This window comes from Rhineura floridana, chromosome 5, assembly GCF_030035675.1.
Source record: "Rhineura floridana isolate rRhiFlo1 chromosome 5, rRhiFlo1.hap2, whole genome shotgun sequence".
NCBI lineage: Eukaryota > Metazoa > Chordata > Lepidosauria > Squamata > Rhineuridae > Rhineura > Rhineura floridana.
This window is the reverse complement of record NC_084484.1, coordinates 89,784,811-89,809,324: the sequence shown is the minus strand read 5'-3', so window position 1 is coordinate 89,809,324 and position 24,514 is coordinate 89,784,811. Positions and strand designations below refer to the sequence as shown.

Here is a 24,514-nt window from a genome sequence, read left to right as displayed (position 1 = left end):
CCGTTTTTAGAAGACACGAGGTGGAGATGCACTGGAACCGGCGAAACAGTGAGTGTGTTTCTACCCAGAGTCTCTGTGGCCCAGTCACTTACTCCCAGCCTAACCTACCTCTCAGGGTTGCTGTGAGGATATGAAGAGAACAGGGAAGTGTATGTGCTACCCAGAGCTGACTGGAGAAAGGGCAGGATAAAAATGTAAGGAATAAACCAATGTATTTTATTCTCACTACTTCTGGTCCAATTGAGACGTGCATAAAAGCCTTCCTGGTGACAGGTCAAGATGAAGTCGATTAATTTCCTGGCAAATACACAGGAGGAGTTGGGGAAGGAATCTTTCACCTCCTCTACACCCTCTAGCACTTCATCCAAGTTACCCTCTCCATGGAGGCCAGGTCTAGCCATTTTTTTCAGTGAGCAGCAAATACTGTGCTGAGGTGATGCTAAAAGAGAGACTCTCTCCCTCAGCCAATTAATACATACATTTGAGAAGGCCTTTTCTGTTATGGCACTCTAAATGCTGAACTTCCTGTCCTGGAAGGGGGGTTCATTTAGTCCCCTCTCCCTGTATTCTTCCACTGAATGACTGAAGAGAAGCCTTTGTTATTTCGGGCAGCAATCTTATGGTCCAACTACTGCTTGAATATCTTTCTGTTTTGCCTCTTTAGTGTTTGATTTATATGCTGCTTTTTGGTTGTTGAATTGTTTTGTTGTTTGCTGTTTAGATTTTTAAAATCATTTTGTTTACTGAACTTTCTTAGCCTTATATCCCAACTTCTTTCCATTATGGAACCTAAGGCAGCATACATGTGGTTTCCAAACAGTCACCTACCCAGGCACTGAGCAGTCTGGCTTCAGCAAGGTGGTGCCTTCAAATCAAAAGATGGGATAGAAATTATAAATAAGTAAATGCATTTTCCCAGAGGCCTTTCCAAACTTACTTGTAATTGCAAAAAATAAAATAATAGATTGTGCCTTTCTGCATATGCATGTTATGGGACCTCAGCTGTTCATCTCAATCCACTGCTTGTTGGCACCTTAATTAACATCTTCAGCATCATCTTAGAATTTGAAGCATCCTGGATTAATTTGTTTTAAGACATGGAAACTAAGACAAGGGAATAAGGGTGGGAAATGGGATAGTTTGATCTTTTCATGGCTTTTGAGCACCTTGCTGGCATCCCCCATGCTTCTCAGGCTGTCACTCTTCTGATCATGGAAGGTTCTGTCATAGCCTTGTGGGTTAAAGAGTGAAGAAATCAGTTTAACTGAGCTAGAACTTGCCAGAGGGTGAAGCAGATATTTTACATTCAGACATGATGCAATCATCCATAACATCCCAAACCTCTCCCCAGTCCCCACCCATCTGTTTTGCTGATTTTATAATGTCCGTGAGCTCTCAGATGAACAGGCCCCAGTTCTCTGCTCTCTCTTGGTTGAAGTGCAGGGAGGGCATGCCCAGGGGGGAGGGGGAAGCCTTTTGCCCCTTTATTTATAATGCCAGAGCCTTAATAACAGCAAAGTTCCTTTTCCCTTTTATATCCCTCTCCTATACCCTGTAGTGTAGTGGCAAATTCAGACGTACAGGGTCCTTTCATGATAGTCACACCACGCCACCGCACAACTATGCCCCCTTTCTACTTTCCCTTGTTTCCCTTGCTTTCTATATATGCCTAGGAGCCAGTTAGCTGTGTGTTAGCTCCTGAGCTACCGAGCAGGGTTTTCTCAGTAGCTGACTAACCTCCTTTCACTCTGGATCCAATCAGTATGAAATGACAAAGGCTCTTCTCAGTAGCTAACACACTCCCCTTTCATGATGATTGGCTCGTACATAGAGACCTAGCTGGGACCCTGCTCCCCAAAAAGTAAGGGGTCTATGACCCCCTGCAATCCCAGATGACTACACATCCCTACCTATACCATCAAAATTGGTCATGGTGTCAATGTGAATTCTTTGCTTTGGGGTGGGTGTTCAAACCCTTAAAACGTTAATTTATTGGGAAAGAGACTAGGGTTAACTATTTTGTTAATGAAAGTGTGTGTGTGAAATCAGGCTGCTTGTTGATGAGTGCAGAATTGCTTAGGATAGATGAATTTCTGTCTGTTCTTTAATATCTCCAGTTTGTGCCAATTGCATCATTTCCAGTTTTTGACAACTCAAGGTGCTCATATTAACCTTTAAAGCCCTAATTGTCTGTGATCTCAATACTTTAAAGGGAACCTTCTCCTATGTGGGTGACTCATTCTCTTAGTTTATCTGCTGATGCTCTGTTTTGTGTCCTTTTGCCTTCAGAGGTTAAGAAGGTGGATTCAAAGGACAGGGTTTTCTTAGCCACTGCAACTAAGCACTCAGGTTTCTTCCTTCAGGAACTTCATTCCTGGCCTTGGGTTGAGCAATCCAAACTATAGGAATCCAGTGTAATTTATCTCTATTCCAAACTTCACTCAGGAGCGGGGATACTGCCAGCTGAGCTAGCCTGAGTCTGACCGAGAGAAAACAAGCTTTTAAAATACAGTTGGACATACGCCACGCCTTTTGCCAATGTAACTTCTGTTTGATCTTAGGTCACATGACCAAACTGGATGGAGTTTAGAATAGGGCTAAGTCTTCCCCTGCCCTGTCCTGCCCTCACCTCACTCATTTTTCAGGACTTACCCCGGCTTCAGCTCAGCCAGCTTCAACTGAGCCCTGGCTCAGCTGGGATGGAGGACTTCAGTTGGAGATCTGCCTATCCCAAACTCTGTTCATTGGATCTCAGTGGATCTTGGGATTGGATTGCTCCCTTAGCATACTGTTAAGCCTTTTCATTTTAGAAGATCTTTAGAGGTGAGGCATAGGTCTGTTTGTTGCCTTTTAAACCTCTGCTGGTGTATTGCTGCTGAATGCTCTTTTGGTTTATTTTGATTATATGGCTTGTTTTTATGTATGGGTTGTATCCAAAGCTAGTCCTCTTCAGAACAGTCCAATTGAAATGAATGTACATGACTACTGTCCAATAATTTCAATGGATCTACTCTGAGTAGGCCTCAGTTCTTAGCAGTTTTGGATTTTCTGTTATTTTAATTAGAAAAGTGAGAGCATAGATGTGAACTCCGGCATGCGTGAAATCTTCACACTTGATGGCATGTGTGTAAATAAATGGGATTTTTTCCTTACACCCACACGGGAAAAAATATTGTGTATGTGCAAAACAGACCTAGTTTCTACAGGCTGAACTGCTTCAGCTCACAAGCACTAGTTACTTTAGAGCAGCCTTTCCCAACCAGTGTGTTGTTGGACCACAACTCCCATCTTCCTGACCATTGGCAATGCTGGCTGAGGCTGATGGGAGTTGTGGTCCAACAACATCTGGAGGCACACTAGTTGGGAAAGGCTGCTTTAGAGCAACCGTGGATGTGTTGGAGAAGCATTCATGCCTGAATGCAGACACCAGTTCACATTCAGCTGGTGGCCCATCATAACATTTGAAGCTGCTCTTAGGCTGCATTCAGACAACAGTTTATTCTGTTTTCCTGATATTTCCTTACCTGATAATTTCTGCATTTTATTTGATATTTCACATGACATAAGAGCCACTTCTGGAAATCTAGTGGAACTTAGTGGAAGTTTAGCGCTGATTTCCATGTTAATTTCTTCCAGAAAAAAATCCATTTGCAACCCCACTAACCCAGCAAATTGTGGGAGTAAAGTGACAAAATTTGGGGCGTTATACTGGTATATAGTTCTTTTCTGCCATTTTCATGGTGGAATCATGGGGGAACAGATGTGCGCATGTGCAGAAAGGGTGGTGGAGCAACAACATGTCCAATGGTGTTCATTGTTGTGACATACCATCCCCACTGGTATGAATTAAATGTAGTGTGACATGACTGTATATTGATAAAAAAGCCACTGTTCCATAATGCTACTGGTACTGCAGTGTGAAAGGAATGTTAGAAATTGGGACAGAAGCACTACCATTATAATCGTAAAACTAACACAATAAATGCCATGCCTGAATGCAGCCTGAGAGTGGTTATAGGCATTGCAAGACCCACACATGCTAAATGAGTTCCAGGTCCAGCTCATAATGTAGGATCGTAACTTTTGAAGGTGAAAAGGTACAGAGAAGTTGGATAGGCTGTTGCAATGTATACAGCAGAGATGGAATATCTGGCCCTCATATGCTGCTGGACTGCATCTCCCACCATCCCTGACTGCTGACCATGCTGGTTGGGGCTGATGGGAACTGGAGTCCAACAACATTTGGAGGCCCATATGTATCGCATCCCCAGTATATAGTTCGTTCCACCTCTTCTATCAGACGTATTTTCTTATACCAGCAAAAACCAGGACTAATTATGCATTTGACTAACTGTATGGAGCTGCGATGTACATTTGGAGTGTATAAAGCAGAAGCAAGAAGTGGCCGTGAAGTAGGCTGAGGGAAATTATATGTGTGCATCACAGAGAGAAACAGACTGTCAGAGACACATTATTGAAAAGCACATGGTTCAATATTCCAAAACTATACAACTTCAAAAATAACTTGGGATCGACTTGAAGGCAGTACATTTACATTGATCTAATTGTTTCTAAATTGTGGTGAAATATAAATCTGGCCACATAAGGGTGTAATCACCAGAAGGCTTAACTAATGGAAAATGACTGAGGAAAGTTAGTATTTAATTATTATATATAACTATGATTTCTCATAGATAATCCTGTAATGGACCATATCAAAAGCGGCGCTACGGTAAGAATCAAGTAAAATCTAAGGCATGTTTTGTTTTATAGCATCGCCTGTTACTGAGGTGAGCAAAATATAACTCCATAGACTTCAGTGGAAACTGATTTTCTTTCTCCCAAATTTTCTTTGGAGAGGAATTTGGTCTTATTTGTTTGTTTGCATCATGCTTGCCTATATTGAATATGCATAACAGGAAAAGAAAGGGATTAATTTTTAATTGCCCTTAGCCCATCCAGCATTATTAATGGCCCGTCGTTACATAAGCATTTCTTCCTCTCGTCACCTTTGTAAGATTGCTCACCTGCATTCAGTTTTCAGTCTGCATGTTCAGTTTTTAGAACCACATTAATCTGCAATGGATTGTTATTAGGCCAACTATCCCATAAGGGATGTAACGAAACACATTCATTAATTCTTAGGGTAGCAGGGCTAATTTTTTTTTTAAAAAAACTGCTAATTGCCAATAACTTTTTAATATATATAAACTAGATGGAATTGGTCTTGTAAAGCTAGTTTTGCTTTCCATTCCGCATTGTACCTTCTAGTAACTGAACACATGCATGTTGTCATTTTAGCAACAATAGGAAATTGTAACCAATTAGGTTAAACTAGCTTCTTGGCAAAGGACGTGGCTTGCTGTAATCCAAAGCTAGTTTTGGCTTTCAAAGTAGCAATCTTTGCTACTTACTGTTGGGATACCTTTAATTCAGACATGTAAATAGATGCTTGCCTGTTTGCCCTGTAAGCACTGCCTCCAGAAGTCTAGGCAGATAAGCTTTCCAAATGTTGCTTTTTCCTATTTAGGCCACAAATGCCTGACAGGTCTATGTGACCAAGCAGACTAGTAAACACTTTTTTGTGGGCTACTAATGGCTGTGTGACCCCTTTTTGCTGGTGAGAGCAGCTTGAATGGTTTCTGTTTTTTTTAAATCAACTTCAAAGAGATATTGCAACTGATCAGCAGATCAGCTGTTCCCCCTCCAGGTGTGGCTAATGGAAATCTTTGTTCTGGAGATGTGTTCACAGCCTTAAATTCAGTTCTCCAGGTTTCTGCAGCAATTTGTGATTAATTTTTTTTTACATTTTTGTAAATACATTTTTGTATTTTGGACTAATGTACTAATTTTTGCACGCAATGTCTCCTAATATAATGCAGTTTGTATGTTATTTTCACCAATATATTCATATTTATATATACATTTTCCCCTAATCTATGCATGTTGGTTGGTTGGGGAACTGAATCACAAAATTCTAAGAAATGCGAACTTTGAAGCATGGCTGTTTCAGTTCTCATATTGTTTCAGAAAATGTGAATTTGATAAATTTGGCTTTACATGTAAACTGAATGGAATTCCTCACCCATCCCCTACTTAGGAGTTTAGTGATCCCACTGTTGTATACCATGAAGTACACATTTCTTTTCTCTCTCACAGGAGGGGATGCTTGCAGAGATGTGGGGCCTTCTTCACCCCATCTCTTCACTGAGTAAAAGCAAGCACAAATGGGTGAAAAGCAATTTCCATCTGCTTTCCTGCCGAACAGGACAGGGAGAAGCAGGAGTAGAGAACTTTGCCCTGGCTGTTTTCCTCTTTCCCAATGTCATCAAGGGGACAGGGAGCTCATTATCAGGACTTTGAGACAGAACCCCCAAATGCAACAGGGCTGACTTGCCACATTTTGAAGCAAGTGAAGACAATAAGACCATTAAATCCAGAGTGGAAAATGATGTAACTGCACCTTTGCTCATTACTTGGAATTTGGGCAACACTTACCTTTCAAAAGATAAAGAGATCATTTGTTAGGTTGATGTAGGTAGTCCCTACTCACCCCCATCAGCCTTCAGACTGCTGGGGGGAGAGTACCCACACCTGTGTAGCAATGAGTGGGTCTAGGTGCCACAGAAGACAAAAAGGGCAAAAGGGTGCCAGTGTGTTGACTCCCATCCCTTTGCCAAGGGGATTATTGTTGTTCTGAGGCCTTGTCTCTCCTTGCCACATTGTCTTACACCTCAAAAATCATGGAGTTGCATCTATCACATATTCCCACTGCTTATGCAGCTCCACATTGCTCAGCAATAGCCAGGAAGGCAAGTAAGCAGCTGCCTGAAGAAAGCAGGTCCTTCTCTGAGACTTCTGCAGCCAGGTACTGCCTCTTGTCATGACAAAAAGACTGGCATGCAGGAGCCTCCCTTTTGGCATCTGGCCATTCTGGGTTTGGCAAGCTAACTTGTGCTCCAAATGCCAACCCAACCTGCTGCTTCTGGACTCCACCATGCAGGACAATGTTCATCTTCTAAATTAACATAGCAGATGCCAACTCTATAGCTGCATCAATGCTGAGCAGCTTGCATACAACCCCACTAGGAATTTTGTTTCCAGGCCTGGTAAACAATGTTTACAAGCACACTTTCCTCCATTGCTCTGTTTTGCTGTATCAGATTAAGGCTGTGAACACACTAGTCACCTACAGCAAAGCATTTCCATTAGCCACACCTGGAGGGGGAATGGGTTGATCTGCCAATCAGCTGTGAGTAGGATTGCCAGGTTCAAGGCCTGAGACTGATCCTGTATCTTTAGGAGAAGAGAAAGTTAGCCAAGTGCAGGTGTTCTTGCAACCCTGTAATGGGAAAAACCACAAGGTGGAATTCTCCCTTCCCCCTGCACAACTTTTAAAGATACAGAAGACCTCTTGGAGGCTGGGCAACTAGGGTTGCCAGGCCCGGCCTCCAAGAGGTCTTCTATATCTTTAAAAGTTGTCCAGGGGGAAGGGAGAATTCCACCTTGTGGTTTTCCCCATTACAGGGTTGCAAGAACACCTGCACTTGGCTGACTTTCTCTTCTCCTAAAGACACAGGATCAGTCTCAGGCCTTGAACCTGGCAACCCTAGTCTTCCAACACTAGTGGGTTAGTGTTAGACTTAGAACCAGGTTCAAATCCCCACCCAGCCATGAAGCCCACTGGGTGACCCTGGGCCAGACACATTCTCTCAGCCTGACCTATCTCACAGGGTTGGTGTAAGGATAAAATGGAAAAGGAGGGAACCATTTGCATCACTTTGAGCAACTTGGAGGAAAGGTGGGATAGAAATGCAATAATAAATAAATAAATAAATTTCAGCTGCAGTATGTGGACCCCAACTCAGCTAACCTGCTGAGCTTTTTAATAATAATAATAATAATAATAATTAATAAAGAAGCTGCAATGTGGTAGTGGTGGGGATGCTAGATTGTGAAGACAAAAGGATGGTCAGATTGAGGAGAGGTTAGTGCTTTTAGGCTTTGGGATGATAATCAGAACTGATGACTTAGTTAGTGTGCACTTGGGGAATGAGAGTGGAGCAGAAAACAGATCAGTGCATGCACATACATAAACACACCTGCCCCTCTTAGAGGCATCTGCAGGCATTTGGGCACATGGGATGGGTGAAGCCCTCAACTACTGTAGTATCTTGGAAGAGAGATTGGGGGATGGAGTGTAGGTGGAAGAAAGAGGGGATGTTGACATACACACTTAGCCTCAGAGATGGGGGGTCAGCAAGTCTTGAGCTTCCTAACTGCTCCTTGGCTTTGGCAAGGCAGAAGGCGAGATCTGGGTGGCCTTGCAAATAAGAATAATTTTTTAAAGGAGGTGGCAACGAAGCAGGAGCCAAGAAAGGTGGACAGGCTGGCTGCCAAGAAGGAAGGGGGAAAAGCATCCTATCCTTCCAGCCTTCCTTATTTTTGCTTCAGGTAAAGCCCTTTCCTCTCGTTCTGAGCAAGGATGTCAATAGCGGTAGTGTGAGGAAATGGGAGCTGGCAATAGTAAATCCCTCTTCTTCCTGGTAACTGCACCCTCATCCTTCTTCAGCATCTGCCACATGTTTTATAGGCAGACGCCTGCCCTCAGAGCACCTAAAAGATGCTCTGGCACTTCAGCAAAAGTCCACCTCTGTTGTTTGGAGCAAGGGGGCGGTGTTGTCTGCAGTGGCAGTGGGGAGCAGACAGCGTCACAGGAGTGAAGACTTTTGTAAAAAAAATTAACAAATAATTCATTTATTTACTGTTCATGGCCCCCTCTGGATTACTTTGCGTGTGCCACCAGGGGTCACAGCCCCCAGGTTGGGAACCACTGAGCTAGATGAAGAAAGCTTTTGTCCAATGTACTTTGGAGATGCGCTTGCATGCAAGGCATAGAGGCTGAAAGTACTTGGCTGGTCACTGCAAAAATGAAGGCAGAAGGGGCTCCCAGACAGATGCTTTTTGCAGGATAGGTGTTCATTTTTCAGTGTCCACACAAGGTTGTAAACATCAAAATGTCAGCCTGTATGTTTTCCCCAATTTAATCTGGGTTTATCCTTTTGGGGTGGTGGTGTTAGGTTAAAAAAACCCTGTTGTCAATGACCCATCTGTGATGTTTGAACAACCCATTTACAGTATTAAGCCTTCATCTGGAAGCACCCAGGGAGCTCACACTTTCTAGCACATTCCTCAGTCATGGTGCAAGCTCTGCTTTGCAACTGAAATGACAGACATTCATACCAACAAATCAAACTTGCATTTTCACCCTCCTTCAAAAAGGCTGCCTGTCTTTTTAAAAAGGTTTTTTAAAGCCCAATATGAATATTCATGAGTTTCTCCATTTGTCATTTTTAAAAAAGTATTTGTTTCCTTTAAATGCCAAACTGCATCACAGATTGGGGGGCGGGGTCATCAGAGGTGGGCAGCCAATCACCATTGCGGACTACCAACATCTGCTAGAAACCTGAAGAACCACAACCTCAGCCTTGGAGAGGAATAGATGCTTTTAGACTATATGCACTGAGGACCCTTCCAGGTCAGCCCTGCTGTGTTGTATTATGTTCTTAAGGCTGTTTCTCCCTAAGGAAGGAATGGGATTCTGTGACCTTCCAGATGTTTGGACTCCCAACTCTCATCAGTACCAGCCAGTATGGCCAATGGTCAGGGATTATGGGAGTTGTAGTCCAGCAACTCCCATAGGACTACTGATATCCCATGCCTTCTGTATACACTGAAGCAGCCTATGCAATGTCCCTGTACTTTTTCCCATTCAAGAGCTATGATCTTACAGTACTAGCTGAATTTGGAACCAACACTACATTTGGCTGGACGGCCATAGGTTTCCCCTAAGAGAAGCTGGGTTCTGCCATGCTGAAAACTGGCTAGATTTCAGGAGCACTGAACTGGCATTACTTGGTGAACAAGAGGACTACCCATGCTACGCAGAAATGGTGCAATAAACTCCTAATGGCCTGCTTCTTCACTACAAAAGAGCATTGTGAGGAGGGATTAGATGCAGGAGGAGTGAACACGGAGTCCTTCTCCTTACTCTTGCTGTCCCCCAAGTGATTCCAGAAGTGTGATTGCAAGGGCATTCCCTTCCAGCCATACTCCAAATTGGTCACCCCTTGACGCTGCTTTGCAGCAAAAAATGAGGGCCACTGGGGGAGTTCATACTATGCATTACTATACATGCAGCCTTTGCACCGTTTGCCAAGCAGGCACAGGCAAGGTTTATCGCCTTTCCCCCCAGCTTTCATAGTGGCCTGACACTGAAATTGATCAGGGGAAGCGTATCCTGGCACAGACACCAAAAGCTTTGTCTGCTTGTTAGGCTGCTGTTAAAGGCTTTGGAGCAAGTTGAAAAGATGGCATTCTACTTCTAATTCACAAAGGTACTCAAGCTTTAAAAGTAATCACAGTAGAATATCTTTGCTGCACCTTCACATGCCTTTCTCCACCATCACTGAGCAGCAATCGGGGGGGGGGGGAGAAATAAGAGCCCAGTTTGCTCTGTGAAAGCCTACTTTTAATGAGAGTTGTCATTCTTTTTTTCCTCAGCTGTCCTCTGTTCATTTTAACAGCAGCTGTACACACAGAAATTAGCCAGGCTTTTCTACTATGGAGATAAAGTGATGAGAAAAAAAGCACCACCTGCTTAATTTCTCCATGATAGTCTGCTGCTGAAGGCACAGGAGCAAAGCCAGAAAAACATAGCCACCCTGAAAGCAAGGTCCCACCTCTATAAACTGTGTTTCCAGAAGTTTCTCTCCCCACCACCTCCTCTGATTCTTCTTAGGGGCTACAGCCGAGGCAAGGGAGGAGAGCTGGAGCTGTTTTGACAAGATTAAATTAACATTAAGTGTAGCTTCAGCTTAGAAAGGAAGGAGTTCAGAGCAGTAGATGCTAGTCAGTTTGGGTGAGTGGGGCACTCCCTCGCTAACCTCAGACTGCCCTCAGCCAGCCCCCATCTGCCTGCCTTCTTACTTATGTCCAGGGACAGCACCAACTGTGTCAGCTTCCTCCTCCTTAGTGTTGCCTTTGTATAACTTGGCAGGCATACGATGAGAATTTAGTTGGATCTGCCTGAGATTGGCTCTGGCTCCACCTAGGGCTCCCTGCCTCCTGCCCTGTCAATTCCAAGTGGCCTAAACTTTTAATTCACTAATAGGCAAAAAAAAAACCTTGGTGTTTAAGAACGTACCGATAACCAACAGATATTTCTATCAAACTTGAAAAAGGAGGGAAATTGGGCAGCTATAGTGAAAGCACCAGGGGAGCAGGAGACCTGACCTCCTCTCTGAGATACTGGACTGCCCTACACATTTGTCAGAATGCAAACACACTTTGGGTTGGTCTTTCACAGTCCAATCCACTTGCTGTGTAGCTTGGAAGAATCTGGTAACATGTGCCTCTGAGCATATGGTGGGTGGTGGCAACACCTCCAATCAGCCCAAATAATAGAAACAAGACATGTGCTGTGCTGATCTTCTTTTACAAGGGAGGAAGCAACAATATGAACACAGTCAATATAGTTCAGATAGTCACTTTAAATATGTTCGATTTACTTTGCAATTTTAGTGAAGTTTTCTATAGTAAATTGTTTTCTTTTGCTTCTGTTGTATATGAATATGTGAAGTACAGCAACACTTTGCATAATTTACATTCCAAAAATAATTGTGGAATGGACATGAGGAGTGTCTCAATTTGTACAAGATAAAACAATGGGAGATGAAATATATTCCAGTACATTTCTAGGTGTGCTCTATGTTTTTAATTGACCGTGCCCACCCTTCCTTAAGTAGAGTGGTTTAAGCATAGCAGGCTGAACACATGCATCTTGGGCAGGGCAAGTTTGTTTTTTCCAACAGCTAGATCCATTGCTTAAGTAGCAATATATTGCAGTCTAATTTTATATCAAACTACAGTTTCAGATTCAACTGTTAATTAGGGTTGCCAGGTTCATGGCCTGAGAGTGATCCTGTATCTTTAGGAGAAGAAAGTCAGTCAAGTGCAGGTGTTTTTGCAACCCTGTAATGAGAAAAAATACAAGGTGGAATTCTCCCTTCCCCCTGCACAACTTTTAAAGATATAGAAGACCTCTTGGAGGCCGGGCCTGGCACCCGTAGTTGCCCAGCCTCCAAGAGGTCTTCTGTATCTTTAAAAGTTGGGCAGGAGAGAAGGGCGGAGAAGTAGGGGGGATATTGAAAGGGGAGGGAGGGGGAAGGGGGAGGAGGGAGGGGTAGGGAGAGGAGGGAGGGGGAGGAGGGAGGGGGAGGAGAGGAGGGGAGGGGGAGGAGAGCAGGGGAGGGAGAGGGGAGGAAAGGAGGGGAGGGAGAGGGAGGAGAGGAGGAGGGGGAGGAGAGGAGGGAGGAGGAGGAGGGGAGGTTAGGTTTGATCATTTGCATTAGGGATTCTGGTATTGCTTCAGTGGGGGACAGTAGCAGCAAGAGGCAGGGTCCTGTTCTGCAGTGAACCCTGGTGCTAAATGTCTACCAAAGCCCCAGTGCATTTAGGAGGCAGCGCCATCATGAATCTCACACAACTCTCATAGATGAGATGTGTCCAGATGTTCCTTTATCCTCACAGATGAAAATGAAATTAACAACTTCCCCTTGCATTTTGTACTCTGTGTCATTTTCAAGCATATTTTAATAGGTTGTGAATATATTTACATAGCCAAATTGGTTATAACTTTCATTTGCATACCATCTCGAGCAGCATTTAATTATAAATATCAGATAAATGTGTATATGATAAATAGAGAACAATGATGTCATATATGTAAATTCTGGACTACATCTGCGGTTGTGAGATTTTCAGACATAGGAGAGGCAGCTACTCAATGCTGAATATACAGTTGATCGTGCACTATGCCTCTTCTCTGGAATTGCAATATGAAGTAACCTGACAATGCTGTTGTCAAATTGCTGCAGAGCAGTGTTTTTTATTGCTCTGGTTTTTTTTCAGTTCTGATTTGTGGCAAAATGCTTGGGATGACAACTGAAGTGCTATCCTATCCAGTGTGGCAGAAAAAGAACTGTTGCAGGGTGGGTGGGTGTTTTTACAGCTACTGTACCTTTAATAAAAAGCTTTCTGTCTGTTTTATTGCTTCCTGTCGGGGGGGGGTAGTAATGAATAGCCTCTTAACATCCCCCTGAACATCCTTTCTTAATTGTCCCAATGTAGGGATGTTGGAGGAATCTTAAAAGCAGGCTATCAAACAGATTTCCTTCTGTCCACCCATTTGACCCCCATCACAACACAGACTCTTGCTATAAATGCTTTTCTCTACAGCAGAAGGTGCTTTTTGTTAACATGCACACATTTGTTGTAAATAGATACGTACATGGAATACAAACTGAGAGAAAAATGTTCAATTAAAAAACAGGGCATTGTTTTCCTTTCCAGAGAAAGCAGTTGGTATTTAAAACACTGGAGGAAACACTCTGAATCCTTTGCTTCCTCTAGCCCCCTTGGCTGCACTGGCTTGGTTCATGAAGACTGGACAGGCTTTGCTTTTGTCACCATCTATGAAGCAGAGGAGCAGGATGTTCACCCCAGACTGTTTGTAATTTGCAAGGATAAGTGCATGAAATGAATCTATTGCAGGAGCGCTATAGCTCAGAGGTAGAGCACATGCTGGGTCCACAGGAGGTCCCAGCTTCAATCTCTAGCACACCCACTTAAGTGTCTCACATAGTAAGACTGGGAAAAACTTATCTGCTTCAGAGTTCAGAGAGAAAAACTTATCTGCTTCAGAGTTCAGAGAGATGCTGCTAATCAGAGATGGTACGAGGTCAGATGGACCAATGGTCTGACCACTTCATATTTATATTCACATAAATACTTCCAAGCCCTGAAATAAGCCCTGTTATGACGATGTTCCATCACAGTCAGAAAAAGTAAAGATGAAATTGGTTGTAGGAAGATATGCTTTAAGGATACGGGCTTTCATAACACTGCCACTGAAAAAAGAAGACTGAGTTAGTGTTGAAAAATAAAGGGGAAGCCAGAAGAAATCCATAATGGTTCCATTTATTAATATGTATATCACAAATACTCACAATATCAATGCATTCTTGTTGGCATGCTAAACAGAGGCCTTATTAAAAAATTCCTATTTTTTTTAAAAAGGTCTTAAACTTTTGCTCCCCAACCCCCAAAAATATTCCACGCACTCTTTTTTTTTTAAATAAGTTTGATTGATTTGACATTTTGACAAATGTACTGGGTGGCAACTTCAATGCAAAAGGAGAGTAAAAGGAAAAAAACGGGGAGAAGAAAGTAGCATCACAGCACAATTTGATTAGTTCATAATTATCTTTAAAAAAGGAAGCAAAATTACTGGTTTCACAGTAAGCAAACAACACAGCTTAGTAACTATTACACAGGTTCAGATTCAGAGGCAAAATGGACTAGACAAAGGCCTATCGGCAAACGCCCTAGGCGTACAACATTGATTAAGAATCAAAGATGCAGCAGAACATCAAAAGAACAATTTCTCTTGAGCAGATTTTGGACTTTTCTTTTTCAAGTATCTTCATGTGTTATGTAACTGATTTCTTCTTGTCTGGGGCAGTTGTGAGGAGGGGAGGGGATACATTGAAAAACTTTAGTAAAGCAGTTAACAAAACCAAGAAATAAAAAAATTTATAAACCAAAATAATATATATTTTTGTATACAAGTTTAATATGGATGTGTGCGACATTTATTAACCATAGTGAAAGGCTAATTTTGCCCTCCTGTCACTACATGCACAGCCCAATCATTGCTGTTAATGAATTACCCCTGTTAACTTTACAATGCAACTACAATCTGACCAAGAACATACATATAGTGCCATCATATGCAGAGCCTTTGGGATGGAGTGTACAGTACTGGATGCTGAATGGTTCAGGCTACTTTTGTGGCACAACAGTACTTCACGGAATGGTACACTACGCATGGTACACAGTTTGGAGGTGGTGGTTTTATGTGTGTGTGTATGTGTAGTTGTGTATGTGCTCTAACATTCTTTAGACGTCTTCCAAGAATTATCCAGTTCCTGACTGAAAACAGGCACTGTATTTGACACCCCTGGAAAAGTACAGAAAGGGAAAGGGTAGACCAATGAATTGATTTAGTTACTATCAATCATAACAATTCTTTTTTAAAAGTAGTGGTTCTGTGGGTTGGATCCAAAGGTTCCTTTCCTCTAATGGAAGAAGTTTCCTTTCACTGGAGAAAGGAAGCCTTTGGATCGAACTCTATATTTTGGAAATAATAACCAATAGGAGGCACAGTATCTAGTTCCATTAAAATTAGTGGGACTTTAGGCATATGGAATACATGAGGAGCTTCTGCATTCATTTAATGCACACATTTTCACTGGGCACATGCAACTCTAACTGATGTGTACCTGTTGAAAATAAGCCTCTGCTCATGAAGAAGCTGTGTATGTGCATTGGAACCCCATATAACTTTGCATAATGCAATTGATTCCCACAGGAAGGTGTTGGTATGCTCTTGCCCCATTCAGCAGTGTGCTTCAGATATAGGGGTCTGATGCAAAAAAAGCTCCCATGCCCACATTATCATCCAAACGGATAGCCTGCTTCACACCATAAAGCCATCAAAGTAGTGTGCAAGATAAAAACAAAATAAAATACAAAAACACACGCTCTACAAACAGTAAAATCAACTCAACAAACCCTAAAAACAACAAAACCATCCATAGAAACTCCAAAAACTACAAATCAATTTAATCAGATATAACATTAACATTTCATAAATGACGAAGTTCTACTTTAGGAAAGGCCTGGCTAACAAAAATGTCTTCTGTTGGGAGTCTAAACATCATCACGCTAGATGCATGTCTGATTTCGGCTGGTAATTGATTGCAGAGAGCTGAAGCTGTAATAGTAAAAGGCTAAGTGCACCTCTGAGGCATATGATACTCCCAGCAGTGTCCTATCTGAGGAAAGCAGTTGCAGGCAGGGATATATTGGGCAAGATGGCCCTTCAGATATCCTGGTTCCAAGTTTTTTAGGGATTTAAATGCTAAAAGCAAAACCTTGAACTGCAGCCGGTAGCATACTGGCAGCCAGTGCAGTGGCATCAGCAGAGGAGTTATAGGGTGTCAATGGGGTGAACTCCCATCTTCACCCCAAAGGAACATAACCATAAATGTATGTTCACATGGATATGTTCCATCCATGGAAGTGAATAAGGACCTGAGCAAACATTGTGTGTGTGTGCAGCACAGCATAAAGATAATTACTGTAAATGTAGCTAAGGCCTATGTGATCACAGCCAGGTCTATCCTCTCTATACACGGGTACAGTTGATGCTAAGCAAAGCAAAAACAAGAACTAAGCTAAGCAAAAGCATGCTGAACCAAAGCTGCTATCTGGGAAATCAGGAACATGGTGAGGCCCAACAGCATCCTAAAACTGTGAACCTGGTTGAACCCCAATTGCTAGATCAGCAGCCCTATAGCCCAAGAGCACTTCTATTTTGTCCTGATTAAGTTTCAGCTTGTTAGCCCACACCCAGTCCATTGCTAATTTTAGACACTGCTTTAGAATCTTCACATCTTCTCTGGGCTGAGATGGAAAGAAGAGACAGAGCCACATGTCATCAGAATACTGATGACAGCCAGCGCCACATCTCAGAACAATCTCCCACAGCTGTTTTCATGTAGCTTGGTTATGCTTTGGTACCTTGTTTTTAACCAATTAATGAACCAATTAAAAGAAACCACAGAGTATCAACATCAGTGATATTTTAATAGACCGAGTTTGTTTGATAAGATTGCAATCCTGTAAATACTTTCCTGGGAGTAAGCCCCACTGAATTCAGTGATACTTACTTCTGAGTAGATATGCATAGAATTGCACTGCAAGTAAAAAAAAAGTTTAGAAAAGCATATTTAATGTTTGTAAACTGCCCAGAGAGCTTTGGCTATGGGGCGGTATACAAATGTAATAACAACAACAACAACAACAACAATAATGGATTGCCTGAATCAAGAAACCTATCTAGGATTTTTTGTGTGTTTGAGTTTTTAAACAATGCCACTCAGCACCACAGACCTTTTCATAGAGGGACTGTCTAACATCCACATTTTTATCTGTGATTAGTGTTTTCATCCCTGCTACAAAGGCCGTGTACTTAGTACAAGCAGCTGCAATGGCTTTCATAAACAGGAAGGCAAGGCATTTCAGTCACTTGGGGAAGAGCATCATGCACACAGCAACATACAGACCCACCTTGTTACACCATCTCGTACTGATTGGCAGTAATAAATCGGGACAGGCAGCATGCCAACAGCATTCCAATCAACTGTCAGAGGGAAAGAGAAAATATCAAGCATGTAGTGCAGTGTCACTGTGAAATCCACTGACTCTACAGAGGGGTTTTTAGATTTTTTAAAAAGAAAATCTCTTAAAATATTAAAACACAAATTATATGTTTGAGTCAGTGGTCATAATAGAAGCACACAACTGAGAAGCATCAGCTCTAATAGTTCCTGTGAAGTATCTCTCCTACCTACCCCACCCCCAGGCAATTCCATTTTCATGACATTTCTCTGTATTTAATCCAAGTCTTTTTTACTCGTTTCCCCCTTATTCCTATCAACTTCATGATGTATGCATCCAGCCCGATTGGTTACAGCTCATCATGAATATTTACAGGGGGTAAAAAGGCTGTATCTGCAAAACGATCAGTTGTTCTGTGGCTTCACATCTTTCAGGCATCTTAGGAAATGTCCATGCAGGTAGAAATCAGAGATTAGTCAACATGCAAATAATCCATGAAAACTTTGCTGTGATATGGGTCATTGTATTTCAGCTCTGTGTCAATGCACAGCCAAGACATGGCCTCTGGACCAGCATGGTCTCTGGAGTGATCACAGTGCTAACATCTGCACAGTGAACTCCAAGCTTTCCTGCAATACACAGTATGTGGCTTAAGACATAGTGATGTGCTTCAGAGGTTCTTTCTACTCCCTCCCATGTTGCTGTGACAGAAGCAGAAGGTCAAACAGAGAGCAGCTTCAGATATTACAAACAAGCAATGCCAGCCACCTGTGTAATCACTTTGGCACTGAGCTCGCAGCAGAAGGATGTTGTGTAGTCTGTAAGTGTGAATACAGCCTGCACACCTTTCTTATGCAAGATCTTTTGTTAGGCTGTGTACACACTCTTGTTTATCCTGCATCCAGTGTGCTCCCACGGCTAGTTTGGGAAGCGGTGTACATGTTGCCTTAGCCACAATCCGTAGCTCTCCTGTATCTGTCCTATTGTTTCTTATGAAATACTGTGTTATGATGTGCTTTTCTCCAAACCAGCTTCCATCTGAACGAAGAAAGAGAATAACCTAGCTGCGTTTTAAGCCGGTGATGCATACACAGCCTTTGACATTACAATTAAGTGCCACTAGCAGGAGAGACTGGTGGCGCTTTGGGTTATATCCAGCAAAGCTGTCCCATTAGTGCAAGGATGTCCGCCTGCGCGATGCGGCTTCCTTTTCCTTTCCTCTCCCCGCATGCCCTCTGTGCTCCCCAAATCTGTTTTGGAGTTTCCTCCAACCCTCCAGAGCAGATTGGGGGGGGGCACATGGGGAGAGGAGAGAGGGACAGAACGTCCCACCACTTAGGTGGAAGTCTTTGCACTAATGGGACAACTTTGTTGGATACAACTGTTTGTTTACATGCCATTCCACCATTGGTCTAAAAATAATTCAGCATGTTTTTTACATACCAAATAATATACTTACATATATCAGTTAGTGTGTATTATGAATGGAGATATAACCACTGGCTATTGTTGGTTATGTTATTTATTTGATGAAGCAATTGTTCTAAAGAGGTATGTTCATTGCATGGAAATTGAATTGTATATAAATGTACAAGCTACCTTGATTTTCTGCATTCACAGGTTATTGGTCAGGGTCTTGTTTTGGCTATAGCACTTTTCGCTGCTGCCTTTTCATTTCATTCATTCTGTCTTTAAGGGCTTAAGACACCTCATATTATGGGATCATAGAACTTGGCACATTTCTGCATCTTGACAGTGGCGTACAGCAGACTGCAGAAGCGTTCAAGAAAGTAGAGCAAAATGTACTAGCAATCAAAGTGTTGCTGTATGCACTAAACCTTGTGCTCTATAGCTAGTTAACTCTCAATCAGATTAATCTTCTAAGGCTCAGTGCTGTGTTTCATCCTAAACTCCATCTGTCCAATATGGCACTTGAAGTTTGGAAGACTCTTGGCTGCCATGACATATTGCCTTTTACAGTTCCCACTGTGAGCTGCGTTTCTCCAGTCTAGAATATCTCAAAGCCTTTATACTGCTCACTGTAGGTTTCTGCAGTCCGCCTCATAAGTAGGCTAGTTGTTCACTGGTTGCCTTCCTTCTGAATGGCTCCAATTAAATAACTTGCCAATCATTTCCTCATGGTATTCTTTTAATGTTTTCTGCATAATCAGGGCAGTGTTCTAAATGATCTCCACTAGAACATTAATCCTTCACACCCACATTTCACAAATGCAGATTTTGCCAAGGACAGACAACTGGCAATAAGAACATAAGAAGAGCCAATGGCCCATCTAGTCCTGCATCCTGTTTTCACAGTGGCCAAGCAGTTGCCCATGGAAAACCCACAAGCAGGACCTGAGTGCAAAGAACACTCTCCCCTTCTGCGGTTTCCGGCAACTGGTATTTGACTCTGACTATGGAAGCAGAGCATAGCCATCATGGCTAGTTGATAGCCTTATACTATCTACCTCCTGCTCTTTCAGTTAAAAATGTGAGGAATTCTACACATTGTACATGACACACACAAAAAACTGGAGACATCAGCTGTCATATACAAGGTTAGATTTGCTTTTTATACAATCTACAAGCTTCTGCTAGAATTCTAATTGATATATTGAGCTATCCAGTTCACAGCACAGTGAATGATCACTTGTAAACAGCTCAGTTTAACAATTTAACATACTATACATTTAATCAAATAAGTTTTTCAGGCATTTAGAGGAGGAGCTATTTTAAGAAACCTGGTTGAGCATACCTTTAACTGTTTTCTTTTATTTGACAAAAACATTAAGATTGAGGAAACTGTTACCTTATCAGAATGCTTATATATTAAATTACCTCTGGAATGATTAAATCAATGTTGCAATTTGCAGAATTGCACTGGGAACCCATCGTGTTCTGAAGCTTTTAACACGCAAAAGGACTAAGAAGGGGTTGTTGTTTTGTAGAGCTATCCTACCCATGTCTACTCAGAATTCAATGGGGCTTACTCCCAGGTAAGTGACGTTTAGATTGCAGCCTTAATATGGATGCAACTCTATGATGGCAGATATGAATAGTTCTATTTGCTAATGAATTGCATCTCATCCAGTCAATGTACAATACTTAAATTTATTTTGACAATTAAATTACCAACAAATAAATACAAAACAATAAAATGGTGCATGCAAAATATACCAAACCTCCACTGTTTGAATTGGCATTGGAAATTGCAAAATTGATTTCCAATACATGTACAAATAAGTACCTAGACTCTGTATTCTGCAATAAAACCAAGTCAAACTTGCTGTAAAGCTGTACTGCAATTTGTCCCCATTTAATGATCAACCTGGCTGCAATTCCATCTTAAAAGAGTCTCACCAGAAACATTTTAAACCACTAGCTACATTTTCGAGTCCCTTAGTACAGTCTTCTTTCCTAAATGTACAAGGACAATTTGAGAACAAAAAGGAAAATATCTGCCTGTACTATGGCTATGTACACACCATCCATTTAAAGCACGTTTAAAGTACATGGCTTTCCCCAAGAAATCCTGGGAACTGTAGTTTACCCTTTACAGATCTACATTTCCCAGCACCCTTCACAAACTAAAGTGGCCAAGATTCTTGGCAGGGAGCCATCTGCTTTAAATATATGGTGTGTACAAAAGCTTTTTGTTGAAAGTTGCTGTCACTTTTCTAAAACATATGATCTTTGACAATGAAGATTTTACCATGATCTTGGTTTGGTTTTTCGTTTTCTAAGAAAAAATGCTTGCTAATTTAAAATTAAATTCAACTTTAGGTCAGAGACACCATATTAAAAATGAAAATATCATGTATGGCAGTGGTTCTTAACTTTTTTTGGACTGAGGACCCCTTTGAGACTGATGAAAGCTATGGATCTACATAAATAAATAAATACAGTTTATTTTCTTTCACTGGGAAGTGATTTTTTTGTGTGTGCTTGGTTCATGGACCACAGGTTACGAACCCATCCTATCTTTAGGATTTACCAATGTTCCTTCTAAACAAGAGAGTGTGTGCTTTTGAACTGTGCAGACACTTTTAGGCCCAAGGCAGCTTTTATAAACGGCGTACTTAAACAATCTGTGCCAGAGGAGAGGGATTCTTTCTTTCTTTCCAATTTCAGAAAGCCTTATTTCCCACAAGCTCAACAATCTCTAGTCTAGCTAATTATGCAAAGAGAAGCAGAAAATATTCAACTGTGCAGAAGCAAAAAAACCCAGAGGTGGTTTCTTTATGACTGATTAACTGCCTCGAATGTTAAAGGCACAATGTTGTTTGATGTGTTCTTGTCCTATTGATTACTAAGGACATACTTTTATTTTCTTTGGTATACAGAGTAACATTTTATTGTCTTATGTAAAGTGTGGATTGAGGGAACAGCCAGCGGTAAGCAATTTCTTCCCATGTGCAGAACAAGCCAAAGGAATGTCTCAGTGATGTGCCACTTAAAAATATGTTTGTGTAATGTGCTACTGGAAATTGTGCTTTCCCAAAGCTGGCTTGAGAGCAGATTGCTATGGGAGAACAGACCTTTGCCAGTAATATGGCAGAAATATCATGGCTGAGAAATACAACAAATACAATGAATTATACATTTATTTATTTATTTATTAAATTTATACCCCGCCTTATGCCCAAAAGGTCCTCAAGGCGGCTTACAAAAACACAAATATAGCAATACATGCATCAATAAAATAATGCAATTCTCAAAATTAAATAACAAATAACATTATTAAAAGAAGAGAAAAAACATTTAAATGTGTCACGATGAGAGAACCTCATTCAGCCAGGTTTTTTATACTAGATATGCTCTGCTCCGGAGGTAGGACAGTCTCAATTTGAAAGGACACAAATTGGCTCTTCTTCAGGTTTTTCAGGACCTGATCTTCGTGACTCCCAAAAACGCCGTCCTCCATTTTGTAACTTAGAGACAAGAGACCTTTTGTTTTCCTCTTCATGCTTCTCTGTTCCTGTTTGTACGCAGCAGCCATGTTGGCGATAACAATCTTTTTCACGGCATTCTGCTGCTCCTGAACTGCAGCGGTAAAATGATGGGAGGACGCTGGTTCTGAAGGGACTAGTGCCTTGTTCTTTGGGGGAGTCCTTGATGTATTCAGCCTCTGATGGAGCAATTCCAGTGGGCCCTGGAGGAGCTTTTCGCAATTGGGCACCAGAGCCGAGGGAACGAGTGTGAGGGAAAGCCTTGAAGCTGCCGGGGAGTGTGGCGGCTCCGTCTCTCCTCCGAGGCCGTTTCCAGGAGTTGCCTCCCGCCCCAGGGCTGGGCACGCTCTGGCCTCACTGGCAACCGCGAGGAGAACTTGCAGCATTCCCCACCCACGCCACCAGAGAGGCCCGGATGGGGCCCAGCTTGCCCGTCCCCCCTCGCGCCAAGCTGCCTCCCTCCCTCTCTCCCATTGTCTGAGGGCACATGATATGGCCACATCGCTGAAGCTAAGCAGGTCTGGGTCTTTTAAGTGCCTGGATAGCAGAGCACCTGGGAGTCCTATGTTGACTACCTTGAGTGGGATATGGAAATGGAAATAGACTGCCTTCAAGTCGATCCCAACTTATGCCGATCCTATGAACAGGGTTTTTGTGGTAAGCAGTATTCAGAGGTGGTTTGCCATTAGTTTTCTCGTGTAGCCTGTTATGCATAATCAGGATTCTCCAAAATCAACAACAATCCTCTTTCAGAAGTAGAACATATCTTTGCTTCTCTTTCCTGCACTGTCGAAGAGGAGGGTAAGAACTTAAGAACGACTCTGTTGGATCAGACCAAAAGGTCCCATCTACTCCAGCAATGTATTTCCAACAGCAGTCAGTTGGAGATGCTTCTGGGAAGCTCACAAGCAGAGGATGACAACAACAGTTCTGCAAAATTGCTTGTCCCCAGTAAGTAAGATAATGGTGAGGAATCTGTGGCCCTCTAGACATTGTCAGTCTCCAATGCCCATCAGGCCCAGCCAGTGTAGTCAATGATCAGGGATGGTGGGGATTGTAGTCCAACTACATCTGGAGGATACCAGGTTCCCTGTTCTGAGAGCTATATATAATCTCTGGACATGGAGGTTGCATTTACCTAACATGGAAAATCTACCAACAGATTTAATTTTGATGAATTTCCCTAATCCTTTAAAAAAGCCATTTAAATTATTGGCTATTATCACATTTGCCTGGTGATACTAAATTCCATTAGTAAACCATGTGTTATGTAAAGATGTATTTTCTTTTCCTTCCCTGAATAAATCTTACTAGGTGACACAGAGATAAAGTATTATTTAAGTTCTTAAACGGCTATTTTAAAACAAACAAACAAAGAATGCTTAAAATAATGTTAGTGCATTGAATTTGTATAACTCGAGATACTGTGAAATTAACTTAGAAGAAGACAGTGAGATTGGCGTATGGATGACCCTTCCTTTATGGCAGGGGATTGAACTAAACAACCTTTAGTACCTTCCAATACTTTGGATTATGTTCAGGGATATGCTAGAATTCTGACCAATTCGGATTTGGTACCGAATTGTCTATTAATTTGCTTATTCTCTATTGTTGTGGATCAGATTTGTATGTAGTGATTTTCTGTGGCTGTTCAAAAAGATTGCTTAAAAAACGACAACACCTGCCTCTAAAATATCAATATTAAGAACAATGTCATTTATCAATATTTCCTTTTAAAATATTGATATTAATATCAATATTTTTTCTGAGGGAAAAATACTGATTGGAAAAAGTAGCAGCTAGCAGACAAAGAACAAACTCCAATTGATACTAGCCTGTTAGTTCAACAGAATGCTTTTGAATCGGCACCAGCCAACAGATCCCATCCCTAATTTATGTCACAGTTATTAGTATTAGGCCATTTCTACACTGGGTATTTCCTGTGGAATTCCCACATTTTGTTCACTCACTTTTTACAGGGCATCTGCATGACATCATAACAAAACATCTCCTCCCATGTTGTCCCTGTTCAGCTTCCATTTCTTTTCAGAGCTCAAAAAAATCCATTTTTTAAATCACAATTTCTCCAAGTGTAGACGACCCAGTGCACAGCTGTGAGATTTTGGCCTGTTAGATCCTTAAAGGATTGCTCTAGCTATTTTCTTTCTCTGTGGTCCTTCCTCTCTAGGAATCAACTTCAACACTTGAAACCTTCCCTTGCCAAGCTGCATTACCTTTATATCCATTGTTTTTATTTT

General features: G+C 41.9%; 1 protein-coding gene and 1 long non-coding RNA gene across 2 annotated transcripts in view; one reads left to right on the top strand and one right to left on the bottom strand.

Moving 5' to 3' along the window:
- The first annotated feature begins 2,709 nt into the window (after window positions 1-2,709).
- On the top strand, window positions 2,710-20,268 carry LOC133385100 (uncharacterized). Its single transcript, XR_009762775.1, has 3 exons — window positions 2,710-2,823; window positions 4,695-4,732; window positions 20,181-20,268. It is a non-coding gene; the product is annotated as an uncharacterized LOC133385100 (long non-coding RNA).
- Window positions 14,034-24,514, bottom strand: part of TSPAN7 (tetraspanin 7) — a 131,471-nt gene continuing 120,990 nt past the window's right edge. Inside the window, exons 7-8 of the mRNA XM_061627424.1 lie at window positions 17,257-17,329; window positions 14,034-15,082 (exon numbers count right to left, since the gene is read on the bottom strand). Of these exons, the coding sequence (XP_061483408.1) occupies window positions 17,261-17,329 (69 nt within the window). The 3' untranslated portion in view covers window positions 14,034-15,082; window positions 17,257-17,260. The remainder of the gene's footprint in view (window positions 15,083-17,256; window positions 17,330-24,514) is intronic.